This window comes from Fusarium coffeatum (genome assembly GCF_003316985.1).
Source record: "Fusarium coffeatum strain FIESC_28 chromosome Unknown BRIP53273_contig_178, whole genome shotgun sequence".
Classification (NCBI taxonomy): Eukaryota; Fungi; Ascomycota; class Sordariomycetes; order Hypocreales; family Nectriaceae; genus Fusarium; species Fusarium coffeatum.
Genome location: NW_022157971.1, coordinates 53,773 through 68,051, shown reverse-complemented (window position 1 = coordinate 68,051; position 14,279 = coordinate 53,773). Strand labels below are relative to the sequence as shown.

At 48.2% G+C, this 14,279-nt stretch overlaps 4 protein-coding genes across 4 annotated transcripts; 3 read left to right on the top strand and 1 right to left on the bottom strand.

Moving 5' to 3' along the window:
• Positions 1 to 1,658: 1,658 nt before the first annotated feature.
• Positions 1,659 to 3,779, top strand: FIESC28_07904 (uncharacterized protein; the record flags this gene model as incomplete). The annotated part of the gene is made up of 1 exon (XM_031162044.1): positions 1,659 to 3,779. The coding sequence occupies one exon, from the start codon at positions 1,659 to 1,661 to the stop codon at positions 3,777 to 3,779; it is 2,121 nt and encodes a 706-aa protein (XP_031013898.1).
• A 2,096-nt stretch (positions 3,780 to 5,875) lies between these two features.
• Positions 5,876 to 7,673, top strand: FIESC28_07903 (uncharacterized protein; the record flags this gene model as incomplete). The annotated part of the gene is made up of 2 exons (XM_031162043.1): positions 5,876 to 5,917; positions 6,198 to 7,673. The coding sequence occupies 2 exons, from the start codon at positions 5,876 to 5,878 to the stop codon at positions 7,671 to 7,673; spliced, it is 1,518 nt and encodes a 505-aa protein (XP_031013897.1).
• A 321-nt stretch (positions 7,674 to 7,994) lies between these two features.
• Positions 7,995 to 8,858, bottom strand: FIESC28_07902 (uncharacterized protein; the record flags this gene model as incomplete). Its single annotated transcript, XM_031162042.1, has 1 exon — positions 7,995 to 8,858. One exon carries the CDS (start codon positions 8,856 to 8,858, stop codon positions 7,995 to 7,997), a length of 864 nt encoding a protein of 287 aa, XP_031013896.1.
• Positions 8,859 to 10,201: 1,343 nt separating this feature from the next.
• Positions 10,202 to 12,787, top strand: FIESC28_07901 (uncharacterized protein; the record flags this gene model as incomplete). Its single annotated transcript, XM_031162041.1, has 1 exon — positions 10,202 to 12,787. The coding sequence occupies one exon, from the start codon at positions 10,202 to 10,204 to the stop codon at positions 12,785 to 12,787; it is 2,586 nt and encodes an 861-aa protein (XP_031013895.1).
• Between the last annotated feature and the right edge of the window lie 1,492 nt (positions 12,788 to 14,279).

Here is a 14,279-nt window from a genome sequence, read left to right as displayed (position 1 = left end):
GGGCGGGGTGCCCCTGGACTGTCTTGGTTGAGTTAAGCCTGTATCACCATCACCACTTTAACCAGTTTTTCTGGGTACTGAATACGGTCCCTTTAGGCGGGTGAATCCGCCCGCAACTCAGACCTGCACCCTTTCACTGGTGCCCCTCCTTCAACCTGCACTAACTTCCCCACTGTCTCGTGTCGTAAGAGGAACATTGGCCGCTAAAAATAGTGGCTGGTTCTTGTCTTAGCGCCATGCTGGTAACCATATTTGAGCGATAGCAGACCAAAAACAAGATGGATGACTCTGAACGTCAAGCTCTGCTTCGGAATAGCTTCGGTGATCATCGTGATCAGCAGGTTCAAAAGTATCCGTATCAGTTTGCTTGGAGCGGCGCAGTCCTATGATAATACGAGATATATTTCCGTGTTGATATGGATTCCATCGAGAACTTACTGGGGAAACTTGAATGCCAAGTAAACAAAGAGATGCGATCGCTTGGATTGAACGGCCTTGTTGTCTCTACAAACCACCAAGTCGATAATCTTTGATGAGTTATCAATCCTATAGTAAAGCTTCATATAATGACAAGACTCGTTGATACGGCTGTAAATAAAGCCAACCTATTCCAAAGTATAGTACTTGCCCTGTGTTCTCGATGGGCAACGGTCGGAAGCTATTGCTCCGGACTGGACCCACAGCAATTACCAACCTTGACATTTCTTCACGATCCTCAAAAACTTCTGCTTCACTCACTATTCTCCAACACTGAACAAGCATTCCCAGCAACAACTTTGCTAAAGGGTCGACTACCCTTTAGTTCAGTTCAGTGCAGAATGACTTGCAGATGGATTGATGCCATGCATCATCCAGACTAGCCCTCTCCATGAGGAGCAACAGCCTCTTCATTTGCTTCGTTGACCCGACTCTACTCACCAAAATAGGTTACAACTCTTCTAATGCGCAAGTCATATGGTATGTCTACTACTTTTCTTTTGCTCTTTGAACATGTTCCTATTTCTATGATGAGACACACATAACACAGACCTGTTCTGAAACCTTGTGTAGAAAACATATGCATTTTTATCTGATCAAACCTCTTTCTTGCAATTAATCCTTTGGCGTAGCCTCGTCTTTCATGACTTTGGTACTAACCTGGCGCCAGGTACTTAAAACAACATGTGTGTTCCCAAAAATGGAACTCGGCTTCGATGCTTCGACTTGGTCGAGGTTGTGTCCTTTCTTGTTCGGTGCCACCAGACAAAGACAGTCGAGCACACCAACTACGTTCGAGGAAATTGCGTCCTTGTCCCAGGTAATCATCTCGTGGCTTTCAGATCATGTTCTATCACGGCTTTCTTCTTAACAAAGCCGTGTACCAAGGACAATGATTCTCTATATTTGTTCAGTTGAGAGTTGTTCGTTTTAATAATAATATAAAGTTGACGTTAATCGTCCCGTTCCATTCAATTCATTCTATCCTACAAACAAAACAATCCAATCCTCCCAGTTACAGCTCTAGCTTCACCACTCCAAAGCTACTCTTGACTTACTATCGAAACACCAATCTTGTCTTGATTCGACGCACAATGGACGGTTCTGGTAACCTAGGTCCTTCTGTGAACAACTTTACAGATTTACTAGTACAAGGTAGCAAAAACATCGACCGAAACATCATGGCGGCAGATCAGCTGGATAACTTCGGTTACACCGGGGCTGCAGATATCCCGGTTGACTACTACTTTGAGCTCGGCGATCTCTTTGATTTCGGGGGACATGATTATGGTGATGATGAACAACCTGTGGACCCTCAATTGCAACATTCGAACTACCCCTACGACTCTCCTCAGCCCGACTTCGTAGAGGAACAACCTCGACAAACCCGACGTTCCCTTGAGCAACCGCAGCAACAACTTCAGAAGAGCCCCCTTAGCGAGATGTGTGGATTTGTGCAGCCTCAACAGCCAGCTCAACCTAGTCCCGATTTATCTGCAGTACCTTCCCAGGCTCTTGCTCAGTCGTATCAACCCATGCAATATCAACAGCCAGTTCAAACTCCACGCGGTATTTCTGCAGCATACCCTCAGGCTCCTGCTCAGTCGTATCAACCTGTGCAATATCAACAGCCAGCTCAAGCTCAATTGAAGTTATATGCAGTACCTAACCAGGCTGATGAACTCCCTTATCTTGACCCGGTTTCTTACGGCAATGCCTTTAACCCTGGCCCATACCAGCCTCAGTTCGTCTACCCAGAGGAAGGCATCGAGGGAAACCAGGCCTACAAGGGGCCTTATATGGACTCACCCAATGTAAACCAAACGGTTTGGCAACCTGCTTATAACATGGGCTATGGACCTCAAGCTAACATTTCTCTTCAGCCTTCCACTCATCGATGCGTGTTCTGTGGCTACACGATTCATATGGGACTATGCCCCTATGCACCTCTTCCTGGCTTCCCTCTTCCGGCCTTCCAAGGTAACGCCTTGCCACAGCTTCAGCAGCAGCCTCAACAGCCACAGCAGCCTCAACATCAGCGTCTCAAGCGCAAATTCATTTACGATGACGATGATGAGATCGACGGCGATGATGGCGAGCCCCCCGCGAAGACCATCAAGACTATCAGCCGCCGCACAACTCGTGCCTCCAAGGGTAAGAGGACTACCAAGAATGCAGGCAAAAAGGTCTACTCTTACCGTCCCTGGGGACAGGTTGCTCCCTGGGTTACTAAGGGTGGCTTTCGCCTCGAGTATCTGCCAGGTGGACAGCTTGAAGAAGACATCTTGCTTAGTGCCGAGCATCTACGCGACTACTTGAACGACTGTCCTCGACCGATCAGGGTCTGGCTGCAAAACAGCCCTTCTAAATGCAAGGGTCGACAAGAAGACGCTGACATGAAGTGCCGCTACGCCGGTTGCCCTACCAAATACGGAACCATTCTTCACGGATGGCATCGTGTGGCATTTGACGAGTTCTCTGATCAGACCTCTGACGGCAGCAGGGATCCTTTCAAGATGGCTGGTGTCATGCATCTTTGGTGCTTTGAACAGTGCATTGATCCTCACGAATGCTTTGAAAATGGCCAGTTGATGCCTGATGATCGCGATCTCCCCCACGAGGCGACCAACCGAGCCGCCATCAATCGAGACGATTACAAGGGTGTCGTCCCTACCATCAAGCGATGGGGCAAGAAGCGTAAAGAGGTTGGAGTCACTCCTGTCCCTTATCCATTGCATGAAGATACTCTCTCATGGACGCTGTGCAACTACCATATCCAGCACCAGACCAACGCCCGTGAGAGCTGCCGCAAGAAGCGCAACGCATTGAGGCCTGATGATGAAAGAAAGACGATCGAGATCATCATGGGCGACCTTTCCAAGTATGTCGCGCGAGACAAGCTTAGCAAGGCGCGCACTAAGCGACGACATGAGCAAGCAAAGGGCCTCGATGTTGTCACTCCTCCAGCCACGATCCAGCGACGAGAGCCATCTAGAGTGCAGCGCGAGCCTTTACGTGAGATCACTTCTCCTGTCCAGCGAGTAGCGCCACCTGCCGAAGTCAATATCCAAAACCCCTTGGAGAACCTCCACAAGCAGCCGGACAAGGCCACTCGTGCCCACACAACTAAGAGCAGAGTCCCCTCTCAGGCTGAAGATACCATCATCGTCCGTGATGACGCTGACCAGGACGTTTCCTCTCCTGCAAGCAGCCTGTTCGGTTCTCCCCGAGCGTCTGCAGCTGATGCTCAGCCCTCACCTCTGCGCCGAAGCAGCCGTGTGATCGAGAAGAGAACTCCCTAAAGGCAGCAGTAGTGGGATCCTAGGATATAGCAGGGAAAATGTGGATATTAAGATGAAGAAGGAAAGAGAAGGAGAAGGATCATTGGTATGGATCTCTGCTGGTCAGAGACCTTTGGCAAAAGTTTTTACACATGGTTTTGTTTGGAGTTTAAGACTTGTAGAATGTTTTGTTTTGTTTCATCATTTGATACCCCTGATACAAGCAGCATAGCGATGAGCGCATTAGATTTCTGTTTTAGCATACGCATATGTTTTAGTTTGGAGTTTGGAGGTTTTGTTTAGCTTGTATTTCCTTAGAGTCTAGAATCGTATTTGAATTGCCTCAATGAACTGTCTCAATTACTCTTCAAACTGTGAAAGTACCTCTATAATCTTGACAATTACCTTATTTCTGCAGTATCGCTTGACAGGTCAAAGTCGCCACATCGTGACAGAGTTGAAGTTGAGCCAGCTTCTTCAACACGTAAGTTTCCAAGCGAAATCGGTTTCAATATGAGATTGTTTCTAAAAATGCTACAGTTGGTATCTTTGTCAACGTTTCAAGCCTGTTGGTTCCTCGTACGAGGACGATACGTATCACCCACCGTCAAGGGTCCTTTCTTTCAAGCCACCACCTACAAATACTACTTTATAAGTGACAAGCAAACGCACGGCTCAACTCAAGATCCAGTCCCCGATCTGAAAGAAACATCACAGACCATCTTTGACACGATCTTCCTTATCATGGGACAAGCATTGTTTCGTCCAAGCTTGAAAGAAACCCACTCAATGAAAGGCTATCAACGCCCGGCCAAGCTCTCTCTCCTCTTCAAGCTCTTGACCTTTTGCATGCAGCTCGGACCAGGTAAGGTAGGGTAGCTAACAGCCCACCCGTTCTGATCTAACGTTAGTAAAGTGACGTTTGGTGGGGGAACCTTTTTTGGAATGAGGGGGTTACGGAAACGCCGATGCAGGCTTACAGCTCTTAAGGCCGCTAAACAAGGTTGGCCTTGCAGCTGAGCCGGCAGCTGTTGCTTCACAACTCGGAGGGTATGTAGCTGCTGGTGATTCCTCTTTTGGGCTGAGCGGCAAGACATGACAGGTGAGATATTGGAGTGATACGTTAGGTATGATATGACAAGGGAGATGAGCCGAAGCTGCATCGGCATCGGCAAGTGCGAGGACAGATGTAGAGCATAAAGAAGCTGCCAATTCAGGGTCTTCAAGTCTTTGATCTTGGGTCTTTTGTTCTACATCCTCGAGTTTCTTTGCGTCTCTTTGTTAATACAAGATAAATACCTTTGTTATCTCATACTCGCCAAGGGATCGGAGCAAGGGTCAACGTGGTCAAGTACACTATCGATTGTTCGGCGAGAGCGAAGCGCATCACATATATCAATCAACGGTTGCACGGCATTTCATTTGCAGGTTTAGTTCTAGTAGTACAGGACACGACGATTAGAACTGCAGAACAATCACGTGTACTTCTACCGTTTATCCCTCTTCTCTCTTTTTTTCGGATCCTCGGTTTTCCCATTCCATCTTATCTCATATCCTGTCCTTCCTTGAGTTCCATCTCTACGTTACCGTGTTCGTTCCAAAGGTTGCAACCTTTATCGGGCTCTTCAGTCCCTCGGAGAAATATCCAAGAGCTGCAGTTGGCTGTTCAATTACAGTACACACTTTCTTTTGCAGGTAATTCTTAACCTTTTTTACTTCAACCAATCTCATTCCGGAGTTACTAACAAAACCGCCAGTGACGGAGACGGCTTGTGATAGCGAGCAAAACGGAGAAGATCCAGGTCCCCAGTTTTTAGCTTTTCTGCTTGAACCTTTCAGGCGGTACCTTACAGGCCTCTTTGGTGGGTCAACCGCCCGGGATCACTCCAGCTGCAGGGCCTCCCAGCTCTACAGTAGCTCTAGCTCTAGCTCCAGCTTGGGCCTAGCTCCACATCCACAATCAAGTTAGATCCAATCCATCCCAACCGTCACATCCCATCGACCATCGAAGGGTCTAGTCTAGTCCTCCCAGGCTTTGATTGAGTCTGTCAACGTCAACAGTCTTTTGATCTTTGACTCTCTCATCTTTTTTTCTTATTCCCTACTACCGATATATAATGGTGGCAGACACGAAACCTGCTCTGCAGGTGATTGTATTGGTACGTTCCCCCAAAAACCTTAGTACCTTATCCTCTCCCTCCCTCGTTTGTTTACACTGCATGTGATACAAATTCAGTCATCATTGGCCATGCCATGATATGAGAAACGGCTCGGATACAGATCCGAAAGAAGAGAAACGCGTCGCATCATGTGGCGTTTATCCTGCCGTGTATGCGCATACGTTCTCATACTTTATCATGACCGGCTCCTCCCAGCCATGTGCCACTCAATACTCGTATAGTCTTGTCATGATCAAGCTCTCACTAATCTCATCACTAGGGCTCTGGAGGTGGTCCTCAAGAATCAAATACAACGGCCTTCTTGGTTCGCTCTGTTGGTGCGAAATGGCATCGTGGGTCAATCATTGCTGTTGATGCTGGCGTTCATCTTTCTGCTATTACACGTATTATGGAAGAATCGATACCGTCACCACCGCCGCCTCCTCCTTTCACACTCACCACAGGTCCTTTTGCAGGCCTTGAGCTTCCTTACTCTTCAGCCTCTGCTAATGCTGCTTTCGTCACACGACATCTTGTTGACACATATCTCATCACACACCCTCATCTTGATCACATCTCAGGCTTCGTTGTCAACACAGCTGGCTTTCCAGGAACAAGGCCCAAGAAACTGGCTGCTTTGCCTGGTACAATCCAGGCGTTCAAGAAACACATCTTCAACAACGTTATATGGCCTAACCTCAGTGATGAGAACAACGGAGCGGGTCTAGTGACTTACATGAGACTGGTTGAAGGAGGAAGCCCTTCACTCGGCGACGGTGAGACTAGAGGTTATATCGAAGTCGCTGATGGACTCCTCGTGAAGACATGGAGTGTGAGCCACGGTCATTGTCTCGAGAAGCACGATCATAGAGGATCTACATCAAGTGCTAGTACTCGCTTCGGTAGCCACGATGCATCCATGCCCATGTCCATGGGCCAAGGCCCACCTGCCCGTTCAAATTCCTACTATCCAGGAGCCATGCACCGAGGTTCGGTCCTACTCTCCCAAGGTTTTGGTTCTATCTCCATGGGTGGTCCGCCCGAACAGGAGCGCATGTGCGTCGTCGATTCGAGCGCATACTTCATCCAGGATCCCATAACCAACCGCGAAGTCCTGATTTTCGGAGACGTTGAGCCCGACAGCTTATCATTAAGTCCAAGGAACTCGCAGATCTGGCAAGAGGCGGCACCAAAGATTGCTTCAGGAAACCTTAAGGCTATCTTTATCGAATGTAGTCATGATGACTCGGAAATCAACGACCGCCTATATGGCCATCTGAAGCCCCAGTTCGTCATAGAGGAACTACGTGCGCTTGCCAGCCAAGTTGAACACTTTCGCACCTTGCGCTATAACGAATCTAAGAAGCGCAAGCGTATGGGTAGCAACGCTGATGAGGCTCCTCGACGGAATCCCTCGCTTGCCAACTTCACATCTGAAGACCCTGTGTCTCCCAAGACACTCAAGGCTTCAACACCAGACTATATGCCCCCGGGTCCTGATACGCCTCCGACACCACACCTCGCTACACCGACAGCAGAGTTGACACTCAACCAGTCTGACTCGATCACATCCGTACCTGTGACTAGGAAACCCCTCGAGGGCCTACAAGTCGTCATCATCCATGTCAAAGACCACTTGACCGACGGTCCTGACAGGGGCGAGGTGATATTGGAGCAACTACACGATTACGAGAGCGAGGTACAATTAGGGTGCGAATTTGTCATTTCTAAGCCTGGAAAAAGCTTCTATCTTTGAGCATTTCAGCTACCGGCGTTGGGGTTTATGCTTGTTTCTGCATTCGACTATATAGGCTTTCTTTCCTATATACTGGGAGATATCCATGGTTGTGGTTAGGCTTGCACTATACCGCTTGTGATTTTCTTATATACGATTCAGCTATGAGGTTTTGTTTTACGATGAGGCAAAGAAGGGTTCTTTCTGGATGTGCTGAACTGGTATCAAATCTGGGAGGCTACATTGCAAGAGACGTTTCTGTTGGGAAGACCAAATTGTGCTTCCTTATTCTATCTGTATTTTGGGTCTAGGTCATAATAAATATATACGTCCCCATCTAGCTTATTTGTTCTGCTTCTTTTGGATTTCCTCGAGTCCTTCTTGGCCACCAACATCCTTCTTGAATTCCGGTCTAGGCAGCTCAAATGCCTCAGTAACTCTTGCATAAGTGATTCCTCCCAGTCTGCTGACGGGCTTCAGAACACCAGGGTCAACCAAGTTCTTCTCCTCGTTCAACGCATCCTCGCGAACCCAGAATCGCGTGCCCTCGAAAACAGCCATGGTGCCCGACTTGTTGCCTGGTCGTGCCTTGCTGTCGAATTCCTTGAGCATGTCGAGCTTGCACTCGATGCTGACAATAGCCTCGCGCACACGAGCACACTTGACAGTCTCGCAGTCGTAAGAGGGTGTTAGACCTGAGATATCCCACTCGGACACGTCGTAAGGGGCATCCACACTGCATGCGTTTGCGGCTTCAATAAACTGCTCGGAGATGATGTTGATGACGCACTCGCCCGAGTCAGAGACGTTGCGCAGCGAGTCCTTGGCAGCAGCAAGACTGGATGAGAAACCAACGACAAACATGGGAGGGTCGTGGTTCATCATGTTGAAGTAGCTGAAAGGTGCCAGGTTCTTGTGCGTTCCATCAGGAGCCTGACTGCTCACAAAGGCGATGGGACGGGGCACGATGGATGAGATCATAAGCTTATAGTTGAAGCCCGCAGGACGGCCCTCCTCATGAGGATCTATAGCGACATGCTTCTTGCCAGCATCATCCTTTGCAAGTCTGTTTGCGCCTGAGCCAAAAGCCCAGTCCGCATCCACGGTCTTGGTGTAACGGAATTCAGAAGAGGTGTCAAGTTCAGGACGAGAAGCCTCGACGCCCTTGAAGTCAGGGTGAGGGTTGCGTTTGATAGCGTCTCCCATTATGAAGCGAGAAGTGGTGAAGAGTCTTTTAGATATGAGTGGTTTGAAAAGGCGGTTCATGAGGATGGAGATGGAGGTTATTTAAAACTATGGGGTTCCATTGGGTTGTTGAGGGGGCTCCCCGGGTTTACTAAGGTTGATCGGGCTTGCTAAGACTGTTTGTAATGAGTGATAAAGCATGGAGGGTGGATTTGACTTCCCCACAGTGAACTTTTACGTGACCTCATTGATAGAGAAGAGTCATGTAGCGGCGACGAATTGTATATCGACCGAGTCATTTTGAGATTATGTTAGCCGAGGTGGTTATTGGCCAAGATGTATATCAAGCTCGGTAGTTGTTCCCGGCTATAAACGAAGTGAATGGTTTCAGAGCAGTTGTGTATTATAAATAAAGATCCAACGTCGTTTCTAATATACGTATTTATTAATCAAAAATTATTTTACTAATGACAATAATATTCGTACCGCCACTGAGGATTACCCCACGTTCTCCAAATCAGGGTCCTGCTTGTTCAAATATCATTGGCGCCATTTATATGGACGAGCCTCGATTGTCTTTGGGACTTTGGATGCAGGTATTGCTGATATCAGAACTTAATATCGGTGATAGTTATTCACTGTCAGAGAGTGAGTCAGTGATCTTGAGGGATAAAGATGTTTCGGTATGACATTCGTTGGACAGCAATGGTGTTGTTGTGGTTTTGTCTGATGGGAGCTACCATAGCGAACAATGACTGCATACCAAAACAAAGCTGTTGTTCAAGAGTTCTGTGGCTTCCAGGACATCGTTGCCTGCATGTACAGGCTAATAACTTGATACAAATTGTCTGTTCTCTTCAAAGCCCAATATGGTGAGTATGTGTATAGGGTAAGCAGATCAGCTTACATAACTATCCATCCAATTAAAGTCATACATGTGACAGCGCGGACTAGCGCAACGCGGAAGCGGGAGTCATTCGCCGCGTCGTAGAAAAAAAAAAGACATCGATCTATTGACTATCAAAGGCAAGAAATACTAAGACAGCCATGATATAAGCCATTGATGCAGCTTTTGTATCACATTCTTTCTCTTACAACGTTCTATATAAATCTTACCCATGCAGACATGGGGCCGTCGACGCCTCTTGCATTTATCTACTTCTGCTAGTCGGCTATCATCACCATCTTTTCACTCTCGCTGCCCCTCCCCCTCACCTTTACCTTTACCTTCACCTTCAACCTCACCTGGATCTTTTGTTAATAGGCGGTGTTATTCTTTTGACAGCCGCTTATTTCAACCAGGGACACCAAGGAGGTCTTCCGCTACACCTCTAGTACCCATCAACGACGGCTACACACAAGCAATGTCGACCTCGATAGAAATTGCGTCGGCCCCGACAGTCGACACTCCAGGCACTTGTCTTCTTGTCCACTCTGATAAGCGGACATATATCTTCGGGCGCCCCGAAGAAGGTACTCAGAGAGCCTTCCAGAGCAGCAGGACTCGAATGGGAGGAACGGAACAAATCTTTCTCAGTGGCGCTGTCTCGTGGCAGCAGGTTGGAGGTCTCTTTGGCTATATTCTCACAGTTGGCGGCGTGGTGGACGCGAGCGCGCAAGTAGAAGCGATCGAGAACGAAAAGAGGAAGGCAAGGGGTAAACCTATCAAGGAATCTCGTACTGGAATCATTCATATTCATGCCGGCGAGAACTTAAATCACACTCTGGCTGCCTGTCGTCCCGTCATTACACGGCAGCCCGTTTACGTCAAGACGCACGAACACAGAGAGAATCCCCGGCTACAAACTATCGAAAGTCTGGAGCCTGACTGGAAAGATGATACACTTCGTGTGTGGAAGATCCCAGTTCAACGAGAGCGCTCCAGCAGCCCTAAGAAGCGTCGTCGCTCCAGCCCTATCGTTGGGGATATTTCCGACTCCGAGGAGTCACGGTTTAAGGAGGCATCAACTCTCTCAGATCCTGAATACGCCCGCGCAATGGTTGAAGGTCTCATGTTCAATGGCACGTTGCGTGGCACTGGCCTAATCGTTCCTGTGAAGTTAGGAGATGTCTCCCCAGACGATACAGTTTTTCAAAAACGTGGAAGAACCGGCTTTCAAATGTACAGTGGCCCCAGGCCCAGCAACTCAGAACTTACCCCTGAGCAAGAAAATGAGAAAGTATGGAAGTTTCCCACCAAGATGCCGGAAGACAGATCTCCACTTCCCAATCTAACAATGGCATCACTGCCTCCTACGAGGTACAGTCAAAGTTCCATGTCCTACCTGGTCAAATGTCTTCCTCGTCGAGGCAAATTCGACGCAGCAAAAGCCAAGAAGCTCGGGGTGCCTGTGACCCAATACAAAACGTTGATTGCGGGTTCCTCTATACAAACAGCGAACGGTGTCACCGTCACCCCTGAGATGATCATTGGCGAGGATTGGCCAGGTCAGGGGTTTATCGTTGCTGACATTGACTCGCGCGATCTCATCGACGCTTTCATGGAGAGACCGGAATGGACGAACCCCGAGTTGATGTCCGATGTGGTTGCTGTATACTGGATCCTGGGCCCTGGGCTGTCGGATGATGCCAGAATCCAAAAATTCGTCGATCAACACTCCGGGATGAAACACTTTTTCTGCGCCAAAGACACATGTCCCAACATGATTTCACTTGCTGGGCCGGCTGAGTTGCAGACCAAGCTACGTATGGTAGATTCAGCCAGGTTCAGTCTACTCAAGTTCAACAACAACGTACAGGGGAAAATGCCTTCTGGGTCGCAAGTCGAATCTGGCCGTGCTGGAAACAAGATCAGCCTTATGCCCCGTCTTAAATTCGACGATGGCGTAGTTGTACCCTTCCCTAACCTTCTGGAAACAGCCAATTCCGTCGGTAGAGAGATTCTGGAGCTGGCGCAGACGGCCCATGCAGAGACCTCTGATCCCGAGTTCCTCAGGAAGGCAGAAGAAGAAGCGAAGGATATTCCTAACCCAGACGCCGAAGTCATCCCTCTTGGTACCGGCTCTTCAATGCCAGGCAAGTACCGCAATGTCTCGGCGACACTGATTCGTGTCCCTGGCATTGGTAACTACATTCTCGATGTTGGTGAGGGCACTTTGGGTCAGATTCTACGTCTCTACGGAGAGGAAGAAACAGGAAACATCCTACGAGATTTGAAGTGCATCGTGATTAGCCATCTTCACGCCGATCATCACCTGGGTACCCCCACTCTGATTAAAGCTTGGTATGAACATACTATCAACGACAGCAACGCTAAGTTGGCTATTTCTTGTGTCTCAAGATATAGGGATCTTCTGGGAGAGATCTCTCAGGTCGACGATTTTGGCTTCCACCGGCTACATTTCCCCCATCATAAAAATGGAGTACCAGAGAACAAGAACTTTGGCCGTTGTGAAATCAAAGACGACAGCTTCGGCCTCAAGGCCATTACACGTGTTCCTGTTGCGCACTGCTGGCTTTCCGTTGCCACAGAGCTTGAGCTTACATCTGGCTTACGCATTGCATACTCAGGAGACTGCCGTCCTTCTGACAATTTTGCTCGTATATGTAAGGGCGTGCATCTCCTTGTTCACGAGTGCACTTTTGATGACGATATGCAATCCCACGCTAAGAAAAAGAGTCATTCCACTATCGGTGAGGCTCTGGACGTTGCGCACAAGATGGAGGCCAAGAACACGCTGCTGACGCATTTCTCGCAACGATATGTCAAGTCTGAGTCGTTGAAGGAGGGAGAGGGACGAAAGGTTCCCAATGTTCTGATGGCGTTTGACCACATGACTGTCAAACTGGGCGATTTCAAGAAGGCGGCTGCTTTCCAGCCTGCTATTGCATTGCTACTGGCGTCTTCGGACGACAAAGAGGTCAAAGTTAAAGACGTGAAACAGGTTAAAGAGGCTCAAGAGGTTAAAGAAGTGAAGGAAGCTGCATAGAATGGTAGACTTGTAAGAGTAACCGATGTATGACTACAACTCTCCCTGACAAAGGTGAAGATCTTTGTTCAGAATCTGTATTGAGTACCCCAATATTACTACTGTACTATCATAATTGAACGTGAGAAGTTTCGTCGTATTCGATGAAACTCATCATTCCCAACAAATGTCTGTCTGGGGTTTGAAGCCACAAAGTAGTCTATATTCGAAGCTTTGACTTCTCAGCATGTCCGAGTCTTCTGGTAAAAGCAGTCCTCGCAATAAGACGAGTAATTGTACAATTACCTGGCAAGTTGTGAATATAACGGAATACCCACGTTGGTATGTTGGGACTGCTCGAGGACGGCTGTCCTGATTCACCACAACTACAAGAGCATCACACCACACTCACAGTTATAACCATACTTCGTACGTTTACTTCGGATACTCGAGACATAATCCTATCCAAACAGATGGAAACAAGAAGTCAGAGCTCAAACTCAACGTCTTGAACTGTTAGCCAAACGGTGTTGAACTCCAACACCACCACAAAACTCCATCAAACAAAGATTCCGGCCGCGTGGCCTAATGGCTAAGGCGCTAGATTTCGGTTCACCAAAATCAAATACTCTAGAGATTGCAGGTTCGACTCCTGCCGCGGTCGTCGCTCCTTCCTTTTGTTGATTCAACCAGCGTTTTGCGGCGAGATTCCAGGTTCGACTCCTGGCGTGGTCGAATATCCATCGGAATTCCTCTTTTGCCATTTCAAGGCATTGTACACTTTTTGCTGGATCTGTGATCTATTCTGTTCCACTGATGAACTGAACTCTTGGTGCGTGAACTGCCGCCAATCGCGGCTCTTGGATATGTTATGATGGCAGGTGGGTACCAGAAAAGGTATCCTCTAAAACTTAGGGTGTCAAAGAAAAGAAGTCTAAGTGCTGTACTAAGACCAGCATATAGTGACCGACTTATTTCGTCTCTTATGCTCTTGGCGGCCAATTCTTTTGACACCAATGATGGATATTGAGTTTAGCGCTTAGATATCTTTGGCCTCTGATATCATTCTGTTCAGGAACGGGGACCGGCCCGGTATAGTGAGCCCTAAGCTTAATTATGTTCTTTGGTAGTTTATTATGATGCCGTCTGGTCGTAGGTATCTCTCTTGTAATGTGAATAAGATGTTTGTTTATATCAAAGATGCAATGACTGGCTGTACTCTGGGATTCACTCCCGAGTATGCTTCTACTTGAACCCCACGATCCGCGTCCGTAAGCCGGGCCGGGGGTCTGCATGTACGTAAAGTGATCCAGCTGCCGACTCCGAAAGCGGGCCTCTTGTGCGGCTACGTTAGCTTATCGTCGCGTTTATTCAGAACCTCCCCTCCACGGATTTTTTTCTGTCCCACGTACTGGTCATTCGGGCATTTCTAGTCCACAAGAGCCCCCTCTAGCGGTCAATTAGTGACCTTTGTCTGATTTACTCCAGGGCAGGCCAGCTCGCTTCTTCTTTA